General features: G+C 45.5%; 1 protein-coding gene across 1 annotated transcript; it reads right to left on the reverse strand.

Annotated features, from left to right (window-relative positions):
- Nucleotides 1-805: 805 nt before the first annotated feature.
- On the reverse strand, nt 806-4,033 carry LOC140593369 (uncharacterized). Its single transcript, XM_072717769.1, has 2 exons — nt 3,240-4,033; nt 806-1,597 (listed from the first exon to the last, which is right to left on the reverse strand). Exons 1-2 carry the CDS (start codon nt 3,250-3,252, stop codon nt 822-824), a joined length of 789 nt encoding a protein of 262 aa, XP_072573870.1. The 5' UTR covers nt 3,253-4,033; the 3' UTR covers nt 806-821.
- Nucleotides 4,034-22,723: the final 18,690 nt, after the last annotated feature.

Raw genomic sequence — 22,723 nt, forward strand, 5'->3', positions numbered from 1 at the left:
GCAATTTCTCAAAATTACCACACAGTGGAGAATTAATGCCGGCAGGATCTTACTGTCTACAAAACAAGTTCAATGCAAGTATAACCTTCACAAGTAAGACGAAGCATGGCGGCGGAAAAGAACAACATTTTTATTTTACAATTACTTCAAAATTAGGAACAAAAATACGACCAAAAATTCTTTAGTTTGACATGTGATCAAAATACAGAGTAAACTAATACATGATAGCATGCATGCAAAAGATCAACGGCAGAACAGGGACTTTTAACGTTGTCTGCATTAAAAAGGAATTAACCATCCCTCTCAATATAAAATTGGGATAATTTTTTTCTCTTCAGAGGCCTCCATAGAATAGTGCATCCATCCCCTCACTCATGTGTATAGAGACGTATCCTAAGGCTCTGTCAGCAACATTCAGATCAACAACAGCATCAACAATTTCACAGCTAGTTTTAAAACTTGCTTAAACGCACAGTGATTGCAGAAAATGATAAACAAATTAGGTAATATTAATTAAATTATTAAATTGTGCAGATTAATAGACAGAAAAGGTTATTGAATTTTACATTATGATAAATGAGAACTATACGTGATTACTAATTATTGTTAACTAATTTACTGTATGAATTTTTCCCCCTCGTTGTTAAAAATCATTATATGTCAGGGTGCCAGTCAGTGGAAGCACACAGACACGTTGGCCAGCTGTCCTATTCAACTACTTTTTGGTCATTTATTAAGTAACTGACTAATATTTTCCTGCGGGATCTTCTAATTATGTTGAAATAAAAATGTAACTTACAGCGTAAAAACATGGAATCCAGTCAGAAGCGCATGGGCCTCTTGTGCGGTGGAGGAGAACTTGAGCCGCTGGTGTCGTCGGGCTCGGCCTTGCGCTTCCTCTGACTGGTGCCAGCGGGCCTCTGAGGAGGCCTCTGCTCCTGCCTCACGCCCCATGTTCGCAGAGAACTGCTCACATGCACGGAGACATGCACGGACATGAGCACGGTGTGATCATCACCGTAGTCCGTAATGCCCCAGAGTCCCTCGGGGATGCTGAGCTCATCCAGCATCCGCAGGTAGTTGCGGCCTTCGATCTCAAGCTGCTGCCACGTGCTGTTAGGGCCCACAGGGATCCAGAAGGTGGAGCTGGAGGGCTCAGCATGTTCTGGCTCAATCTGACTTCCAGGTTGAGTGTCAGAAGCCACAGATAAGGATGGAGATGAGGGCTCATCTTCACCCCAGGCCAAGGGGAGAGCCTCAGGAAGCCCATTAGCATCCTCAGTCGTGGATGCTGGAGCTGCAGGGGAAGCCTCCCTTCTAGAGCTGGGTGATGGCAGCTCCTGTCCGTAATGGTCATCCTCCTCAGCTGGTGATTCTCCATCCCCATGCTGGACACCAGTCTCTGTACCATGATGTACCACTTGCAGCCGTGCAGTTGCTACGTGCAATAGGCTGGGATCCAACTCCTCCCCAGTGAGCCGCCAATAAAATGAAGGGACACTGAGGGCCAGAGACAGCAAGTTCTCCATGGTCAGTGGGCTCCTCTCGAAGTTCACGACCAGAATGGAGATGAACTTGTCCTCCACAAACTCATGAACTGGGACAAAATGGAACACAGAGAGATATATAAGAACATGACAATAACTGGATAAATACTCTACTACAAAATCAGTTTAAAATGAGTCCATGGGCTTCAGATTGTCAGATAAATGAAATAATGTGAATTACCGATAAAGCTAAGAAAGCTAAACCAGAAGACAACATCCATGCATACGCTTACTCTCACACATATCCAAATGAATAAATATTAAATGAAACACATTTAGTCCTGCACTTTTGTCACTAACAGTGATCTTGCTTTTCATTTTCTTATTATTTAAACAAGATGAGCAAGAATGGGAGACAGAAGGGGAGTATAACGAATGGCATTTCCTATCACATCGTTACATTTTCTCATTTTAAAACTCTGCTTCCAATGTATCCGTTTGCAGTTCAAAATACATTCGTTTCTGTAGATAAAAGTTGAATTTTTCAACAGGTCGGTTATTTTACCTCGAAAACCAAAGGTGTTACTTATCAGCTTTACCTCAAGACTAACAAGCATTAGGCCAATGCAGACTTGGCCGTTCATTTCGTCTGTCACATACCGGGAGCTACAACTTTATTATCATTTAATCACTATAATCATTAATACCTTCTGGATCCATGTTCTCCACGTTTAAGGAGTGATGGATTCGAAATCTCATCGAGTAACAGTCCTTTATCTCAACTATCTGCACCATTTTGCCAAGAGCGAGAGTTTGCGCATCCAGAAAGTTTAACCGTTTTTGTTTTATTTCAAACTGCCTTCATTGACCGGAAACCGTAAATATTTTAAACTCTGCGCTAAGACACATTCGCATGGCGTTAGTTTTACCGATTCTGACGGGATAAGAAACGTGCGCAATTTCTCAAAACTACCACACAGTGGAGAATTAATGCCGGCAGGATCTTACTGTCTACAAAGCAAGTTCAATGCAAGTATAACCTTCACAAGTAAGACGAAGCATGGCGGCGGAAAAGAACAACATTTTTATTTTACAATTACTTCAAAATTAGGAACAAAAATACGACCAAAAATTCTTTAGTTTGACGTGATCAAAATACAGAGTAAACTAATACATGATAGCATGCATGCAAAAGATCAACGGCAGAACAGGGACTTTTAACGTTGTCTGCATTAAAAAGGAATTAACCATCCCTCTCAATATAAAATTGGGATAATTTTTTTCTCTTCAGAGGCCTCCATAGAATAGTGCATCCATCCCCTCACTCATGTGTATAGAGACGTATCCTAAGGCTCTGTCAGCAACATTCAGATCAACAACAGCATCAACAATTTCACAGCTAGTTTTAAAACTTGCTTAAAAGCACAGTGATTGCAGAAAATGATAAACAAATTAGGTACTATTAATTAAATTATTAAATTGTGCAGATTAATAGTCAGAAAAGGTTTTTCAATTTTACATTATGATAAATGAGAACTATAGGTGATTACTAATTATTGTTAACTAATTTACTGTATGAATTTTTCCCCCTCGTTGTTAAAAATCATTATATGTCAGGGTGCCAGTCAGTGGAAGCACACAGACACGTTGGCCAGCTGTCCTATTCAACTACTTTTTGGTCATTTATTAAGTAACTGACTAATATTTTCCTGCGGGATCTTCTAATTATGTTGAAATAAAAATGTAACTTACAGCGTAAAAACATGGAATCAAGTCAGAAGCGCATGGGCCTCTTGTGCTGTGGAGGAGAACTTGAGCCGCTGGTGTCGTCGGGCTCGGCCTTGCGCTTCCTCTGACTGGTGCCAGCGGGCCTCTGAGGAGGCCTCTCCTCCTGCCTCACGCCCCATGTTCGCAGAGAACTGCTCACATGCACGGAGTCATGCACGGACATGACCACGGTGTGATCATCACCGTAGTCCGTAATGCTCCAGAGTCCATCGGAGATGCTGAGCTCATCCAGCTTCCGCAGGTAGTTGCGGCCTTCGATCTCAAGCTGCTGCCACGTGCTGTTAGGGCCCACAGGGATCCAGAAGGTGGAGCTGGAGGGCTCAGCATGTTCTGGCTCAATCTGACTTCCAGGTTGAGTGTCAGAAGGCACAGATAAGGATGGAGATGAGGGCTCATCTTCACCCCAGGCCAAGGGGAGAGCCTCAGGAAGCGCATTAGCATCCTCAGTCGTGGATGCTGGAGCTGCAGGGGAAGCCTCCCTTATAGAGCTGGATGATGGCAGCTCCTGTCCGTAATGGTCATCCTCCTCAGCTGGTGATTCTCCATCCCCATGCTGGACACCAGTCTCTGTACCATGATGTACCACTTGCAGTCGTGCAGGTGCTACGTGCAATAGGCTGGGATCCAGCTCCTCCCCAGTGAGCCGCCAATAAAATGAAGGGACACTGAGGGCCAGAGACTGCAAGTTCTCCATGGTCAGTGGGCTCCTCTCGAAGTTCACGACCAGAATGGAGATGAACTTGTCCTCCAAAAACTCATGAACTGGGACAAAATGGAACACAGAGAGATATATAAGAACATGACAATAACTGGATAAATACTCTACTACAAAATCCGTTTAAAATGAGTCCATGGGCTTCAAATTGTCAGATAAATGAAATAATGTGAATTACTGATAAAGCTAAGAAAGCTAAACCAGAAGACAACATCCATGCATACGCTTACTCTCACACATATCCAAATGAATAAATATTAAATGAAACACATTTAGTCCTGCACTTTTGTCACTAACAGTGATCTTGCTTTTCATTTTCTTATTATTTAAACAAGATGAGCAAGAATGGGAGACAGAAGGGGAGTATAACGAACGGCATTTCCTATCACATCGTTACATTTTCTCATTTTAAAACTCCGCTTCCAATGTATCCGTTTGCAGTTCTAAATACATTCATTTCTGTAGATAAAAGTTGAATTATTCAACCGGTCGGTTATTTTACCTCGAAAACCAAATGTGTTACTTATCAGCTTTACCTCAAAACTAACAAGCATTAGGCCAATGCAGACTTGGCCGTTCATTTCGTTTGTCACATACCAGGAGCTACAACTTTATTATCATTTAATCATTATAATCATTAATACCTTCTGGATCCATGTTCTCCATGTTTAAGGAGTGATGGATTCGAATTCTCATCGAATAACAGTCCTTTATCTCAACTATCTGCACCATCTTGCCAAGAGCGAGAGTTTGCGCATCCAGAAAGTTTAACCGTTTTTGTTTTATTTCAAACTGCCTTCATTGACCGGAAACCGTAAATATTCTAAACTCTGCGCTAAGACACATTCGCATGGCGTTAGTTTTACCGATTCTGACGGGATAAGAAACGTGCGCAATTTCTCAAAATTACCACACAGTGGAGAATTAATGCCGGCAGGATCTTACTGTCTACAAAGCAAGTTCAATGCAAGCATAACCTTCACAAGTAAGACGAAGCATGGCGGCGGAAAAGAACAACATTTTTATTTTACAATTACTTCAAAATTAGGAACAAAAATACGACCAAAAATTCTTTAGTTTGACGTGATCAAAATACAGAGTAAACTAATACATGATAGCATGCATGCAAAAGATCAACGGCAGAACAGGGACTTTTAACGCAGTCTGCATTAAAATGGAATTAACCATCCCTCTCAATATAAAATTGGGATCATTTTTTCTCTTCAGAGGCCTCCATAGAATAGTGCATCCATCCCCTCACTCATCTGTATGAAGACGTATCCTAAGGCTCCGTCAGCAACATTCAGATCAACAACAGCATCAACAATTTCACAGCTAGTTTTAAAACTTGCTTTAACGCACAGTGATTGCAGAAAATGATAAACAAATTAGGTAATATTAATTAAATTATTAAAATGTGCAGATTAATAGTCAGAAATGGTTTTTGAATTTTACATCATGATAAATGAGAACTATACGTGATTACTAATTATTGTTAACTAATTTACTGTATGAATTTTTCCCCCTCGTTGTCACGGTGCCAGTCAGTGGAAGCACACAGACACGTTGGCCAGCTGTCCTATTCATTCAGCACCAGCCCATCTAGTAGAGAATTCAGCACCACGGACAGTGACCTGTGTTACTATGACATCAGGTTCCTTCATTGGCTCTATATGTTCTAGAAATAACTAAATGGCTCTGTTGCAGAAATTTCCAGCCATAGACTTGGTTCCTGTATGAAGAGGATATTTTATTTTTACTCAGACCTACAGAAAACCAGCTCTGCACGCGATCTCCCCTTTACTGCTGGAGCAGGGCACACGCAGATCAACAAGTGACAATGCAGCAAATACAGATGAACAATTTCTCACAGCTTCAGAAGGAGTCAGATTACTTTGTAATTCAGAGTTTGTCTAAGACTTCTGCTAGAACATTTTGTGCACTTGAGCCTACTTTCAAAATGTATGGCACCTGGGTCTACTAAAACAAGGTGATGCTGCCTGAACCACCAACCAAGGCTGGGGAGGAAAGGGAGGAATACTAACCAAAGCAAGGAAGAAAAGCAGCCCACCCTATCTCATGGTCATGAATACAAGAGTTAGGGAGTGTTATGAAGAAGACACCACACTTAAGACCACACAGTGAATTACACCAGAGAGAGATATTGCATTCTAGCTGTGTTACGTAACATTCCTCAGCCTTCGGTTTTTTCCACACTATGAAGGACATAATTCAGGGTGACAAACAAAACAGCGGAACTGTAGGGCAGCCATTTATTTGTTTCAGTAGTTTTAAGAAAACTTGAACATAAAATGTTTGTTTTGCTTAGATATAAGTCCAGTTGTAGCAGACTTATATTGGCTTTAAGTGATGGATGTTGCTTGTGTTAATACTGCTTTGATTTTGAGGATGAAGTCTGAAGTGTAGGTGACATAGAAGCATGTAGTTTGATGTTTGGAGGTTGTAGTTTTTCATGGGACAATTTGAATATGGAGTACTGGTGTTGTACTTTTTAAGAGGACAGCTCACGAAAACTAATACAGAGTATTATAAGTACCTCTCTTTAAAGGAACTGAGCTCTCTTAGTGTATTTTACATCACATACACTCTTGGTTCGCTGGGCGGTCCATCCCACTGTAGTTGGAGAAAGCTGCCATCAGTCGTTCGGTGTAGCACTCGCAGGATTTACTAGGCTCCTGCTTAAACTGATGCATCATCATCCAGTCCATGCGCGGGGCGACCTGTATCAGAAGGGCTGCCACATAGCGAGGTCTGTTCTGCCTGGGATCCAGCAGGTCACTGACAATGTCCTTCAACTCCTTCATCTACAGTGTCAGATGACCAAAGTTATCTCCCTCTTGAGGATTTGTAAATAACAACATAGGGGCAAGAATTTTTTCTGCCTCGTCCTACTGCCTGAGTTTTTGACCGCGGCACGTCGTCACTGATAAGGAGGTGGAGTCGGGCGCTGAATGGTTATGATCCTCATCTGCAGGGGGGAGAGGGGAAGGGGCAGGGGAACCAGTTGCTACTCCTCCCTCGGCGGCATAAGGAGGAGACTGCTGTTTGGGCAGCAATGCTTGGGCAGGGGCCACACAGTTTATTCCTGGGTATCTAATTAGCAGACACCTTTTGGTTCCTTCAGGGGCTCCACAGACAAACTCATTGACAAAATAGAGTCGTCACAGACAAATGCTTTGTCACATGCTCAGCCGACATGGACTGTGTGCTGTTTACATATTTTTGGCAGAAACGGAAAGCTCATATGCATATCAGCATATTTTTGGCACAAGTGGAACTCCATCATTTTAAAGAGGGTAAGCTCTTCAGGAAATTTACAATGTCAGAATAAACGGATTTTTTAACAGGAGTAACTAATGTGCCCTAATAAGGAAATACATACAATCAGAATAAAATACCTGTGGTTTTTAACAGTGGTAACAATCTGATACGGAAAGGTATCAGATCAACATATCTATAGCATGTAACGGAGCTTGCTCCCCTCCAGAACTCATTGTTCCAGTAGTTATCTGAAATTGTCGTTATTTGGAATATTAAAGACTATGAACAAAAATGGACAATGCAAGAAAATAAAACAATGAGTATGACAGAAAACTAGAGTATTGTTGCAACGGTTGGTACTAGCTGGGTTATGTACTAGCTCACATTAGAGAAACATCATAAATGCTACTAATACACAACTGGGGGGGGGGGTGTGGCTCAGTACATGGGCTAAGTCCTTGTGCCTGTAATCAGAAGGTCACCGGTCCAAACCCAACCTCAGCATGTCCTTTAGCAAGGCCCTTAACACCCAGCTTCCTGGGGGCCCACACAGGTGACTGTCTTTCACATAGAGCTTGATTTATAAAGAGCAAATTGAGGGAGGTGTAAAGAAGACAATTTCCCCACAGGGATCAATAAAAGTATCAATTATTATTATAACTGTAACTGCACGTAATAACCGGAAAGCATAATTGCTTACTTTCTGTCGAAAATTCTTGCAGCAATATGCTACATTTATGAGCTAGCGGACATGTAATTCTGTTCTACGCATGCGCTTTAACTGAGAGTGTGCTATTCTGATAGGTATGCTACAATGTCAAAACACCTGTACTAATGAAATGTAATACACAACAGCTTTCAAAAATGCGGTAGCATGGTACCTTTTCAATGGCGGTATAACATGCAGCTAGTCTGCAAAAACTCTTTGGTAAATGTCAATAAATAAAAATCGCTGCATTGCATAGTCAATTAATCTATGTGTGACATCGTGCTGAAAACGACTCCAGATAAGCCGTAAAATAAAGGCATTAATCATGAATTTCAGTCAGTTATGCCACAGCACTTCCCTTCGCTCGTTTTCTTCAACACAAAAAATCGCTCAGGCCAGGATCATTAAGTGCAATGTGGAGAGTGCAGACCAGCCGGGGATAATCGTGCTCGGTTACAGTATAAGGCACACGGGTAAATTGTGAATACGGCCTTAATCTAGCTACAGCTTCTTGAATTGTTGGGCGGTGTGTGTAACATAACGTTTTGACATACCGATATCACTTTATATTTCACGTGTATTTATCACTTCATTTCACGTGTCTCTTTAAGTCATTGTTTGATATTATCCAGAGCTGATCGTGTGATTAATCAAACTTTCAGTGTCATCATTTTTATGCTGTTGTATACTAATCTTTAAAATTCATCTTATAGAATTCTGTTCTTATTATTACATAACAACGCGAATTATTGGTATGTTATTATTTAATCACATTATGGCCGCTTTGCTTGGTTACAGTACGTATTAGGCATCATATGGCATGTGGGACGTACGCTGCCAGTTTGAAACACGCAGCCTCACTTCCATTTCTGGACCAAGATGGCGAGGTACGTTAAGTTTCTGCTCCCATATTATCGTATAAATGATCTTATTATTTAGTATCTGTCAAACTTGCATGTATATTAAAATATGTTTACTGTTTCGGGCTACTGCGTTAATTCTATCAAAATTTTATGTGTAAGTTAGCTATAGTTTCGTATTGATATTTAAGTTTTCTGCATGTGCTTTCCTGCGCTTTCATGTTACATTCAGATGCGGATGGTTCCGGTGTTCTGTCGAGTTGAGCTACAGTACTTTGTCGAGTTAGGCTACCTTAACCTCCTGAGACCCTACGTCCTCATATAAGAACATCATTTTTGTTTAAAACTATTAATTGTTCAAAAAAATGTTTGGTTTTTATGATTATGAGGTCCTACTAATCCTAAATGGCTAAAGGAAATAACACATGCACACCAAACAAAAGCCCGAGAGTCAGGAGGATAGTGCTAATAGATAGCCCTAACGCTAGCCCCAAAAAAACCCCTAAAATCCTTACCCTAACCCCTAAAACAGGGGTGACCAATCTTATCCACAAAGGGCCGGTGTGTATGCAGGTTTTTGGGATAACCTGTAGGTCAGCTGTTCAAACCCAGGTGTGAGGACTCTTCAGCCAATCAGTCCTGACCTGTATTCCATGTGTCAGGAATGACTGACAGCTCCATTGCATTACCTGTATGTTGTTTTTCCTCATTCAGAATCAGACGAATGGCGAAAGCTGTCAGCTGGAGTGATGACCAGTACTGGGCAACATGGGACAAGTGGGGAGAGGTGATTGACCGGGGAGATGAGGAAGAGCTGTGCTCCCCAGCAGAATCACCCTCTGACCAGGCTGACAGTTTGAACGTGTGACACAACCGAAAGACAATTGCCAAGGCTGTTAGCTAGACGGATGATGTGTATTGGGCAGCCTGGGACAAATGGGATGAAATCATCTGCTGGGGTGAAGCAAAAGAGTGCTCCCCAGCAACTCCACCCACCAACCAGCCTGGGGAGGATAAGGGGTTAGACGTGCATGGGTTAGAGGTCTTTGTGTTAAATGAAAGGACAGTCTCCATAAAGCCTGCAGACGACCACCAAGACAGGCTGAAAATAGAAGCCGTATTGGTCGACCTCTGCCAGTTTGAGCTTGATGATGTAAATCAAAGTAATGGTAAATTTGAAATTGTAGGAATAGAAATTGGTGAATTCCAGCTGAATGCTGTTAATTGGGACATTGCTGAAACTAAAGTGGACAAATTATTAGTGGAACACCTCAACATAAATGATCTCGAAGCAGGCAGTGTGAAGGTGTCCACATCAAATGGCAATGTGGTGAAGGTGCCCCTGCAGACAACGCATGGGAAACAGAAGAAAGGCAAAAAATGGCAAAATTAGACCCCACGAGAGCCGATAGCTGAAGCTGAACATCCTTCTCAGCCTCTTACAGTATTTGAATTTGTCAAATTGTTTTAAATCATTGTGGGATTAGCCCCATTGTACCCTTCACATACATACTTACAACATCTCTAAAACACTTTAAATTGTAAACATGTTTCTTCCCTACATCCATTTATGTCTTTCCTATTAGCAATGTAAGGGGAATCTTATTAATGCTAATAATAATGAATAATAATAATAATAATAATGTAACTCTGTTTTGCTTATGTTTGGAAGTCCTGGGTTAAGGACACCTAGCTTAGAACCAGAGTTTTTGTAGAGTTTTTGTGTGCGTGCGTGCCTGTGTGTGTGTGTGTGTGTGCCTCAGTGCGTGCATGCATTCATGCCTGTGTGTGTGCCTGTGTGAGTGCCTGTGGCCGTACCTGCATGCCTGCCTGTGTGCGTGCATACCTGGCTGTCTGCGTGTGTGCCTGCGTTCGCGCCTGTGTCGCTTGTGTGCCTGCCTGTGTGCCTGCATGCCTGCTTGCGTGTGTACGTGCCTGAGTGCATGTGTACGTTCGTGCCCGTGTGTGTGCCTGCATGCGTTCTTGTGTGCATTCATACCCGTGTGTGCCTGTAAATGCCTGTGTGCTTGCCTGTCTGCTTGAAGCATGTCTGTGTGCATGCATGCATGCCTTTGTGCTTGGGTGTCGCTGTGCGCACATGTGTGCATGCCTGCCTGTGTGCGTGCCTGTGTGCGTGCGTGTGTGCCTGTGTGTAAGCGCCTTTCTGTGTGCATGCATGCCTGTGTGAATGCCTTTGTGCTTGAGTGCATTCGTGCCTGTGTGTGTGTGGCTCTGTCGGCGTGCGTGCCTGTGCACATGCTATTGTACGTGCCTGTGTGCTTGCCTTCATGCGTGAGTGCATGTCTGTGCATGCGTGCCTGTGTGCATACCTGCCTGTGAGCTTGCGTGCCTGTGGCGTGCTTGCATGCGTGCGTACCTGTGTGCATGCCTGCCTGCCAGCATGTGTGCATGCGTGTATGCCTGTGTAAGTGCCTACCTGTGTGCGTGCGTGCCTGTGTGTCTGCGTGCCTTTGTGCTTGAGTGCCTTTGTGCCTGTGTATGAGCCTGCATGCGTGCCTGTGTGTTTACATGCATGTGTCCCTATGTGCATGCCTGTGAGCCTGCGTGCATGCCTGTGTGTGTGCCTGCATGCGTGCCTGTGTATGTGCCAATGTGCGTGCGTGCCTGTGTGCATTCCTGCCTGTGAGCTTGTGTGCATGCATGCATGCCTGTGTATGTGCCAATGTGCGTGCATGCCTGTGTGCATTCCTGCCTGTGAGCTTGTGTGCATGCATGCATGCCTGTGTACGTGCATGCGTGCCTGCATGTGTGTGTGCGTGACTGCCTGCATGCGTGCCTGTGTGTTCGTGCCTACGTGCAAGCGTGTGTGCCTTTGTGCATGTGTGCCTTTGTTCGTGCTTGCCTGTGTGCCTGCCTTCGTGCTTGTGTGTGTGCGTGTCTCTGTGCCTGTGTGCTTGCATGCGTGTGTGCGTGCCTGTGTGTGCGCGTGTCTGTGTGCTTGCATGCCTATGTGCATAACTGCCTGTGTGTGCGAGTTTGTGGTTTCACGTGTATGTGTGGGCGTCCCTGTATGTGTGCGTGCTTATGTGCATTCGTGTCTGTGCGTGCCTGTGTGAATTCATGCCAGTGTGCATGCCTGCATGAGTGTGTGCCTTTGTGCTTGAGTGCTTTCGTGCCTGTGTATGTGCCTTCACGTGTGCGTGCCTGTGTGTGTGTGACTGCCTGCGTGCCTGCCTGCCTGTGTGCTTATGTGTGTGCGTGTCTCTGTGCCTGTGTGCTGGCATGCGTGCCTGCCTGTGTGCTTGCGTACCTGTGTGCTTGCGTGCATGTGTGCGGGAGTGCCTGTGTGCGTGCGTGCATACCTGTGTGCTTGCGTGGCTACGTGCGTGGCGCGTGCTTGCCTGTGTGCGTGCCTGAGTACGTGTGTGCGTTCGTGCCTGCTTATCTGCACGTGTGCGTGCACGTGTGCTTGCGTGCACGTGTGCTTGCGTGCACGTGTGCTTGCGTGCACGTGTGTGTGCCTCTGTGCTTCCATGCCTGTGTGCATGCATGCCAGTGTGCGTGCATGCGTCCCTGTGTGCTTGCTTGCCTGTGTCCGTCCATGTCTGTGTGCGTTAATGTGTGCGTGCATGCGTTTCTGCCTGCCTGCGCGCATTCATGCCTGTGTACGTGTTTGCATGTGTCTGTGCCTTTGTCTCAGCGTACCTGCCTGTGTGTGTGCCTGCCTATGTTCGTGCGTGCCTGTGTGCATGTCTGCGTGCGTTCGTGCCTTTGTCTCTGCATACCTGCCTGTGTGTGTGCCTGCCTGTGTGCTTGCCTGTGTTCGCACGTGCCTGTGTGTGTGCCTGTCTGTTTGCCTGCCTGCCTGCCTTTGTGCACCATTCACACCTATGGTCAACTTGGTAATTCCAGTTAACCTCAGTTTGTTCCCAGGGGTGGGTGGCACGGTGATGGTGGTTGGCACTGTCACCTCACACCTCTGGGATCTGGGTTTGAGTTTCTGCCAGGGTTCCATGTGTGGAGTTTGCATGTTCTCGCCGTGTCATCGTGGGGTTTCTCCCCCTAGTCCAAAAACATGCTGAGGCTATCTCAAGTTACCAAATTGCCTGTAGGTGTGAGTGAATGGTGAATGTGCTCTGTGATGGGTTGGCGCCCCATCCAGGGTTGTTTCCTGCTTTGTGTCCTGCTCCGGAGCCCCTGCAGCCCTGAACAGGAGAAGCGGTTTCAGAAAATGGATGTATGGATGGATGGATGGTCCCAGAGGCTAACCACTGCACCACTGTGCCATCCCCATGTATGGGATATGTAGAAGAAAACTGTAACAGGTTATCCAGTGTGTGACAGATGTCAAATCACATGAGCCAGTCTGTTCCCAAAGGTGAATCGAGAGATTCTGAGCTTAAGAGCCAGTAAGGCACAGTTTAAGTCTCTGTAGTGTTGTAAAGTATTAATGTATAATTCTTGTCAAATATATGGCCATCAAGGGGTGGAAATGAGCCAGTTTGAAGGCACAGAGAAGTGGATCATCACCATTAGAAGGGAAGTGCTGCAGCTCACATTTTTGCTCCTTTTACAACCGGGGTTATGAATCCCTGCACTAGAACTACTATCCTGCGCAGATTTCCGTAAATTCCATAGAACTCCCTACAGCTCCTCCTAAGCCCGTGCAGGCCTTCAGCCCCATTGTCCTCCTGCTTTTGTTGTGCAAACACGGCAATTACCTGTGAACCCTGGCACATTTGCATTTGTGTACTCAGACTGCTAGCTGAAATTCAAGGCAGCCTGAACCTGTGTGTGACATGGGAACCTTCACTGAAGCTTGTCATATCTATTGTTGGGTGAGTGTGTGTGGGCCTGTGTGTGTGCGCTTGCCTGTGTTCTTGTGCATGCCTATGTACATGCGTGTGTCTGTACCTGTCTGTGTGCCTGCCTGTGTGCGTACCTGTGGGCGTGCGTGCGTGTTTGTGGGCCTGTGTGTGTGCGCTTGCCTGTGTTCTTGTGCATGCCCATGTACATGCGTGTGTCTGTACCTGTCTGTGTGCCTGCGTGTGTGAACATAAGAACATAAGAAATTTACAAACGAGAGGAGGCCATTCGGCCCATCAAGCTCGTTTGGGGAGAACTTAGCTAATAGCTCAGAGTTGTTAAAATCTTATCTAGCTCTGATTTAAAGGAACCCATGGTTTTAGCTTCCACTACAATAGCAGGAAGACTATTCCATACTCTGACTACACGCTGTGTAAAGAAGTGCTTCCTCAAATTTGTTTTAAAATGTTCTCCCGCTAATTTCCACTTATGGCCACGAGTTCTATTATTTAGACTAATATTGAAATAGTCATTTGGCTGAACGGCATCCAGACCCATTAGAATCTTATAGACCTGAATCATATCCCCCCTTAGTCTCCTTTGCTCAAGGCTGAACAGATTCAGTTCCGCTAACCTCTCCTCGTAAGACATTCCTCTAAGACCAGGAATCATTCTCGTAGCTCTTCGTTGCACCTTTTCTAAGGCAGCAATGTCCTTCTTGAGGTATGGTGACCAAACCTGCACACAGTATTCTAGGTGGGGTCTTACCAAGGAATTATATAAGTGTAACATCACCTCCCTTGACTTAAACTCCACACATCTAGAGATATAACCCAACATTCTGTTCGCCTTTTTTATTGCTTCCCCACATTGGCGAGAGTGGGACATGGAAGCATCAACATACATACCGAGATCTTCCTCGTAATCAGCTACCTTTATTTCAGTGGAACCCATAAAATATCTGTACTGTATATTTCTGCTCCCTGCATGGATTACCTTACATTTATCTGTGTTAAATTTCATCTGCCAAGTATCAGCCCATTCGCTAATTAAATCCAGATCCCGTTGGAGCCTCTCTGCTGCTAGATTAGTATCTGCTACCCCGCCCACCTTAGTGTCGTCTGCAAATTTAACCAGTTTACTGTATGTATTCGTGTCAATATCATTAATGTAAATTAGGAACAATAGTGGTCCTAAAATTGAACCCTGCGGTACCCCACTATAAACGGAGGCCCACTGTGACATAGTGCCTCTAATAACTACTCGCTGCTTCCTATCAGTTAGCCAGTTTTTGATCCAAGCTGCCACAGTTCCTAAAATTCCTGCAGCTTTAAGCTTTAACAAGAGCCGTTTGTGGGGGACAACATCAAAGGCTTTCTGGAAATCTAAGTAAATCACATCATAGGCCTTTTTGTGATCAATTTCACTTGTAGCTTCCTCAAAGAACTCAAGCAGATTCGTTAAGCAGGATCTACCTCTCCTAAATCCATGTTGGCTATCCTTTATAATGTTATTTGCATCTAGGTAATCTACCATTTTCACTTGAATTATAGCTTCCATTATTTTTCCAGTAATGCTAGTTAAACTGATTGGCCTATAGTTTGCCGGATTACTTCTATCCCCTTTTTTGAATATGGGTGTTATATTAGCATGCTTCCAATCTGATGGTACCACACCCGCAGATAACGATTTCTGGAATATTAAAGTCAAAGGTTGGCTAATAATATCCCTCATCTCTTTCAAGACTAAAGGTAAGATGCCATCAGGCCCCTGTGATTTATTTATTTTTAGTTTAGCTAGGCTTAGTATCACATCAACCTCAGTTATACATATATTGGTCATAGACGATGCTGTATTCGTATTAATTGGTGGTAAGTTACTTGTGTTCTCTATTGTGAACACCCTTGAAAAATAATCATTAAACTCATTTACCATATCAATTTCGTTATCAATTATAAGGCCCTTACTATCCTGTAAATTAGTGATTTCAGCTTTTAGTGCTCTCTTGGAGTTAAAATATTGGAAGAAACCTTTACTGTCATGCTTAGCCTCCAATGCAATTTTTCTTTCTACATCCCTCTTTGATAGCCTAATGTCATTTTTTAACTCTGCCTGTAGACTTAGATACTCCTGCTTGATTTTGAAATCATTAGTTATTTTCCAGTTGTGGAACAGAGCCCTTTTCCTCCTGACTTTATTCTTAATTTCCTTAGTAAACCACCTTGGTTGTCGTTTCCTAGATTTAGTTTTGCTGGAAACAGGTATGAAGTCCTCTTGCACTTGCAACAATGTGCTTTTGAAAAAATTCCCATGCCTCTTCTACTGTTTTGCTATTTAACTCTGTCCAGTTTACAGTTTCTAATTTCCGTCTCATACCATTAAAGTTAGCCTTCCTAACATTGTATACTTTTAATTTAGACTTTGCTCTTTGGACACTAAAATTAACCTCGAATTTAACCATGTTATGATCACTACCGTACAATGGGTCTAAAACCTCTAATTTTCCAATCCTATCCTGGTTATTACAAAAAACGAGATCAAGAAGGGCTTCTCCCCTGGTAGGAGTATTAACAAACTGAGTAAAAAAACAATCCTGTACTAATTCCACCATCTCAAGTTCATTTACAGAAGAGCCAGAGACTGTGTCCCACTGTATCCCAGGTAAATTAAAATCACCCATAACCACCACATCATTTTTATTACTCATAATCCTGATATCATCATATAATATTCTGCTTTCCTCTACAGCTACATTAGGTGCCCTATAACAAACCCCGACAATTAGGCCATTTGAATCTTTAGCATCAAGTTTGATCCATACAGCTTCTGAATTTTTATTTTTATCAGTGAGATCCCTTGCCTGCAAGTTTTCTTTTACGTATACTGCAACACCACCTCCCTTCTTGCCTATCCGGTCTCTACGGAACAACGTATAACCATCCATATTATATTCATCACCATCATTGTCACTCATCCATGTTTCAGTTATTCCTATAATGTCGTAATTGTCTGAAGAAATTAAAGCCTCTAAGTCATTAATTTTGTTTCTAATACTCCTAGCATTCAAATACAGACCACTAATGGTAGGCCTTTTACAGTGTCTACTTTTAATTTTTATTTGGGCTTTCCGTCTCTCACCACATAAATTCTTAACTGACCTCCCTGCCCCCCCAGTCCCTAGTTTAAACATTCCTCAACTATTCTGCACATACGCCTCCCCAATACACTGGTTCCCCTATGGTTCAGATGCAACCCGTCCGGCTTGAACAGGTCCCACCTGTTCCAGAAGGTCTTCCAGTGCCCCATAAACCTGAACCCCTCTTTCCTACACCACCATTTTAGCCAAGCAATTAAATCCCCTAATCTCAGCTAATTTTTTCTGACTTGCACGTGGCACGGGAAGTATTCCAGAGAATACCACCGTGGATGTTCTGCTTCTAAGCTTATCCGCGACTTCTATAAATTTATCTTGCCTGTAGGTGTGAGTGAATGGTGAATGTGCTCTGTGATTGCGTGCCTGCCTGCGTGCAATTGTGCGTGCGTGCGTGCCTGTATGTGTCTGCATGCGTGCCAGTATGTGTCTGCATGCGTGCCTGTGTATGCGTGCGTGCCTGTGTGTGTCTGCGTGCGTGCCTGTGTGTGTGTCCGTGCCTTTGTGCATGTGTGTGCATGCCTGTATGTATGCCTGTGTATGTGTGTGCAAGTGTAACTGTGCATGCCTGTGTGCTTGCGTGTGTGCGTCCCTGTCTGCGTGCAATTGTGCGTGCGTGCCTGTGTGTGTCTGTGTGTGTCTGCGTGCGTCCCTGACTGTGTATGTACCTGTATGCATGCCTGTGTGCGTGCATGCGTGCCTGTCGGTGTACCTGTCTGTGTGCCTGTGTGTGTCTTCTCCGGAGAGTCGCCACCTTGTCGTGGTGGGGAGGCTTGCGTGTGCCAAAGATCCCGAGAGCGATACCGTCTGGAGCCACGCTCCTGGTAGGGTCACCCTTGGCGGTAAGGTTGAGGGGGAGGTGCCAGACAAAGCGCGACTCAAGAAAGACCTCAACAGCGGAGCAGGCGGAGGATTGTGTCCAGGCATGCAGGTGGATCACAACAACGGCTGTGAAGGTGGAAGAAGGCTGCAGCAGAGATGGACCTTCAGCTGTCTTGGAGTCCATGCCGTTGATAATAGGTTTGTCTCTGTCAAGGACCGTGTGGTGGCTGTTTATGCCCCAGTCTCCCCACATTAAAAGAAGCCACGCACAGGCGTCCACCTGTTGGGATAAGGTTTGTGGTTTGAGAATTGGCCTCTTCAGCCATCTGAAGATCCACAATAAGGACCCCCCAGGTGGACCATCATACTCGATTGCGAGTGATCGCCGATGATGCCTGTGTGTCTCTGTGTGCATGCATGCCTGTATGCCTGCGTACGTGCGTGCCTGTGTGCATGAGTGCCTGCCTGTGTACATGCGTACCTGTGTGCACCATTCACACCTATGGTCAACTTGGTAACTCCAATTAACCTCAGTATGTTCCCAGAGGCGGGTGGCACGGTGCTGCAGTGCTTAGCACTGTCGCCTCATATCTCTGGGACCTTGATTTGAGTTTCTGCCAGGGTTCCATGTGTGGAGTTTGCATGTTCTCGCCGTGTCATCGTGGGGTTTCTCCCCCTAGTCCAAAAACATGCTGAGGCTATCTCAAGTTACCAAATTGCCTGTAGGTGTGAGTGAATGGTGAGTGTGCTCTGTGATGGGTTGGCGCCCCATCCAGGGTTGTTTCCTGCTTTGTGTCCTGCTCCGGAGCCCCTGCAGCCCTGAACAGGAGAAGCGGTTTCAGAAAATGGATGTATGGATGGATGGATGGTCCCAGAGGCTAACCACTGCACCACTGTGCCATCCCCATGTATGGGATATGTAGAAGAAAACTGTAACAGGTTATCCAGTGTGTGACAGATGTCAAATCACATGACCCAGTCTGTTCCCAAAGGTGAATCGAGAGATTCTGAGCTTAAGAGCCAGTAAGGCACAGTTTAATTCTCTATAGTGTTTTAAAGTATTAATGTATAATTCTTGTCAAATATATGGCCATCAAGGGGTGGAAATGAGCCAGTTTGAAGGCACAGAGAAGTGGATCATCACCAAGTGCTGCAGCTCACATTTTTGCTCCTTTTACAACCGGGGTTATGAATCCCTGCACTAGAACTACTATCCTGCGCAAATTTGCATAAATCCCCTAGAACTCCCTACAGCTCCTCCTAAGTCTGCGCAGACCTTCAGCCCCATTCTCCTCCTCCTTTTGTTGTGCAAACATGCCAATTACCTGTGAACCCTGGCACATTTGCATTTGTGTACTCAGACTGCTAGATGAAATTCAAGGCAGCCTGAACCTGTGTGTGTGACATGGGAACCTTCACTGAAGCTTGTCATATCTATTGTTGGGTGCGGGTGTGTGGGCCTGTGTGTGCGCGCTTGCCTGTGTTCCTGTGCATGCCTATGTACATGCGTGTGTCTGTACCTGTCTGTGTGCCTGCGTGTGTGCGTGCCTGCCTGCGTGCAATTGTGCATGCGTGCGTGTGTCTGCGCGCGTGCCTGTGTGTGTCTGCGTGCGTGCCTGTGTGGCGTGCCTGTATGTATGCGTGCCGGTGGGCGTGTGTGCCTGTGCGTGTGTGTGGGCCTGTGTGTGTGCGCGTGCCTGTGTTCTGTGCATGCCTGTGTACATGCGTGTGTCCGTACCTGTGTGTGTCTGCGTGTGTGCCTGTGTGTTCTCCGTGCCTTCGTGCATGTGTGTGTGTGCCTGTATGTATGCCTGTGTGTGTGTGTATGTGTGTGTGTGCAAGTGTAACTGTGCATGTCTGTGTGCTTGGGTGCGTGCATCCCTGTCTGCGTGCGTGCCTGCCTGTATGCGTACCTGTGGGCATGCGTGCCTGTGCGTGTGTGTGCAAGTGTAACTGTGCATGCCTGTGTGCTTGCGTGCGTGCCTGCCTGTCTGCGTACCTGTGAGCGTGCGTGGGCCTGTATGTGTGTGCCTGCCTGCGTGCAATTGTGCGTGCGTGCCTGTATGTGTCTGCATGCGTGCCTGTGTGTGCGTCTGTAAGTGCCTGTATGTATGCCTGTGTGCTTGCGTGCGTCCCTGTCTGTGTGCCTGTGCGTGTGTGTGGGCCTGTGTGTGTGCGTGCCTGTGTACATGCGTGTGTCCGTACCTGTGTGTGTGCGTGCCTGCCTGTGTGCAATTGTGCGGCCAGTATGTGTCTGCGTGCGTGTCTGTGTGTGTCTGCGTGCGTCCCTGACTGTGTATGTGCCTGTATGCATGCCTGTGTGCGCGCGCATGCGTGCCTGTCGGTGTACCTGTCTGTGTGCCTGTGTGTGTCTTCTCCGGAGAGTCGCCACCTTGTCGTGGTGGGGAGGCTTGCGTGTGCCAAAGATCCCGAGAGCGATACCGTCTGGAGCCACGCTCCTGGTAGGGTCACCCTTGGCGGTAAGGTTGAGGGGGAGGTGCCAGACAAAGCGCGACTCAAGAAAGACCTCAACAGCGGAGCAGGCGGAGGATTGTGTCCAGGCATGCAGGTGGATCACAACAACGGCTGTGAAGGTGGAAGAAGGCTGCAGCAGAGATGGACCTTCAGCTGTCTTGGAGTCCATGCCATTGATAATAGGTTTGTCTCTGTCAAGGACCGTGTGGTGGCTGTTTATGCCCCAGTCTCCCCGTGTCATCATGGGGTTTCCCCCCACAGTCCCAAAACATGCTGTGGCGAACTCAGGTTAGAGGGATGGTGGAGAGGGCAAATCAAACGCTGAAACGGAAATTGGCCAAAATTTCAGAGACGACAGGCCTGCCCTGGGTCGATGCAGGAAGGCCGATGCGTGTTTTGTCTCCCTCACGATATGTTACACTGGAGACCGTGGATGGGGATTTTCTGACTTATCTCACAGGTCTGCGGTGAGCGATAGGTGCAGCCTGGGACCAGGTTCGTGCCAATTGGAGGAATGCGGACGGTAACCCATTACAAGCTGTGACACCGCTCGAACCAGGGAACTGGGTGTTAGTTCGTGACTTGAGAGGGAAGAGATGGACCACGCCGAGATGGAGGGGACCACACCAGGTCCTGATGGTGACCCCTCACGCAGTGAAAGTGGAAGGAATCGACGCCTGGGTCCATCGGGTCCACTGCAGACGCGTGTCCGACCCTGGTGGTTCCTTCAAGACTGGCCCCCGAGAGGGTCACAATTGTGTGGAATCTACGGGATTCCGTACACCAATCATGATATGGCAGTCCTAAATCAAACTTGCTCCGGCTCTTTGTCCGTCATGGCTGCTCTGCTGACTGCGTGCTTATTCACGGAGCAGACGGTCTCTTAGTCGAACTGAGCAATGGTTTGGGGTTTATTCCATCCCTTGGTGTAGCAGACCTTCAGACAGAGGTGGCTGCCCTGCAGACTGCAGTTGAAAAAGTGACCAGTCAGACACTTGACACTGTGAAGGCCGTTAAAGGTGAATTATCCACAGCGAAGCAGGTAGCTCTGCAAAACCGTGAGGCATTGGATCTCCTATTAGCTGAGAAAGGTGGTGTTTGTGCTATAGTGGGGAAAGAATGTTGCACGTACATCCCTGATTCCTCTCAGGCTGTGCAGGATCTAGAGGACGCAGTGCACAAACAGCTGTCTGAGATACATGAAGAGCATGGCCTGTTTGAGTACAGCTGGGACAATTGGTTCTCCTCACTGGTTTATCCGGGGTGATTAAACCATTAGTTTTTAGTATATTGCTTTTGCTTGTAGTGTTGCTACTAATCATATTGCTAGTTCTGTCTTCCCAGGCAAAATCTCTTATGTTCCTGCAGGCTCCCTCTTTTCCATACGTGGATGATCCTCCCATTCCTGCCTGGCTCTATGGACCTCAGCCCCCGGTCGTCATCAATGTCACCAGCAACACCAACACCGCTGGTGACTCGTGTTCCATCCAACCGCCACCGGCCCACTTCTGCCCGTTGCGCTTTCGTCCAGAGGACTACTACACCGTGGACTCTGATTATTTGTGAACAGCGCGGATCTCGCGTGTTCAAAAGGGGGGAGTGTAGAAGAAAAATTGGACATTGGTAGGCCCGGGAGGGGAGGCATATTGGGTCTGTTATGTCTTAGGCTTTAGGCAAGAAGAGATTGTTTTGAACACTGCTCTACGTTTGAGCTCCATTTGTTGGTGTTTTGTGACCAATCAGGACTTAGAAGTCCTTATAGGGAATTGGGAGTTATGCTTTATCAACTGGTGGCTCTGTGTGCTCGGGGTACTTGGTACCGAGCGCCAGAGTGTGACGGGAGCGTTTGTTGGAATTGCTGGAATAAAAGAGATTTTCTTTACTCACCAAACTGAGAGGTCCAGACTTTTATTCTAGGTAACTCTCTGTGTTATCACACTGTAAAAAACATCTGTAAAATAAGTCAAAAGTCTGCCAGACAAAACCTGTTAACGGTGAAAAATATTTTAAGATGGTTAAAATCTGTTAAAATACAGTAACTTTAACTGATAGGAATACAAATTTATGCCATACTTCAACAGGTTTTGTAAGTTTTCTATCACATTAAGTAAGTTTAATAACATTTTTCAAGGTTGAATGATTATCTGTAAAAATAAGTTGTTAAATATCCTGTAAAACATTTAATTTAACCTGTAATTTGAAGGTTTTTAAGCTATAACTAAACAAGCCTTGTCTGGTTTTGGAAGGACCAGTTATCTATATGTACCACATAAAAAGACAAAAAGATCAGGTGGCAAGATAGTTTATTTTGCTTTTTCATTATTTCAGCACATTACCTATTGAAATGGAAAAAATACAGTAAGCAAATTAGTCTCCAACTTGGGACAAATAACCTTAATAACCTTAGGTAACAACTGCACAGCTTCCAAAAAATGTACAGAATTCAACTGGACCTTTTGGAACAAAGACTTAACTAGCCCTAACCCACACGAACACGGGGAGAGCATGCAAGACCCACAAAGAAAGCCTCAACGGGCATTCAACCCGGGGATCAAACCCAGGACCTTCTCACTGTGAGGCGGCAGCAGAAACCGCTGTGCCACCACACTGCCCACATATGAACATAAGAACATAAGAAATTTACAAACGAGAGGAGGCCATTCGGCC

The sequence above is a fragment of the Paramormyrops kingsleyae genome, chromosome 11 (genome assembly GCF_048594095.1).
Source record: "Paramormyrops kingsleyae isolate MSU_618 chromosome 11, PKINGS_0.4, whole genome shotgun sequence".
Taxonomy (NCBI): Eukaryota; Metazoa; Chordata; class Actinopteri; order Osteoglossiformes; family Mormyridae; genus Paramormyrops; species Paramormyrops kingsleyae.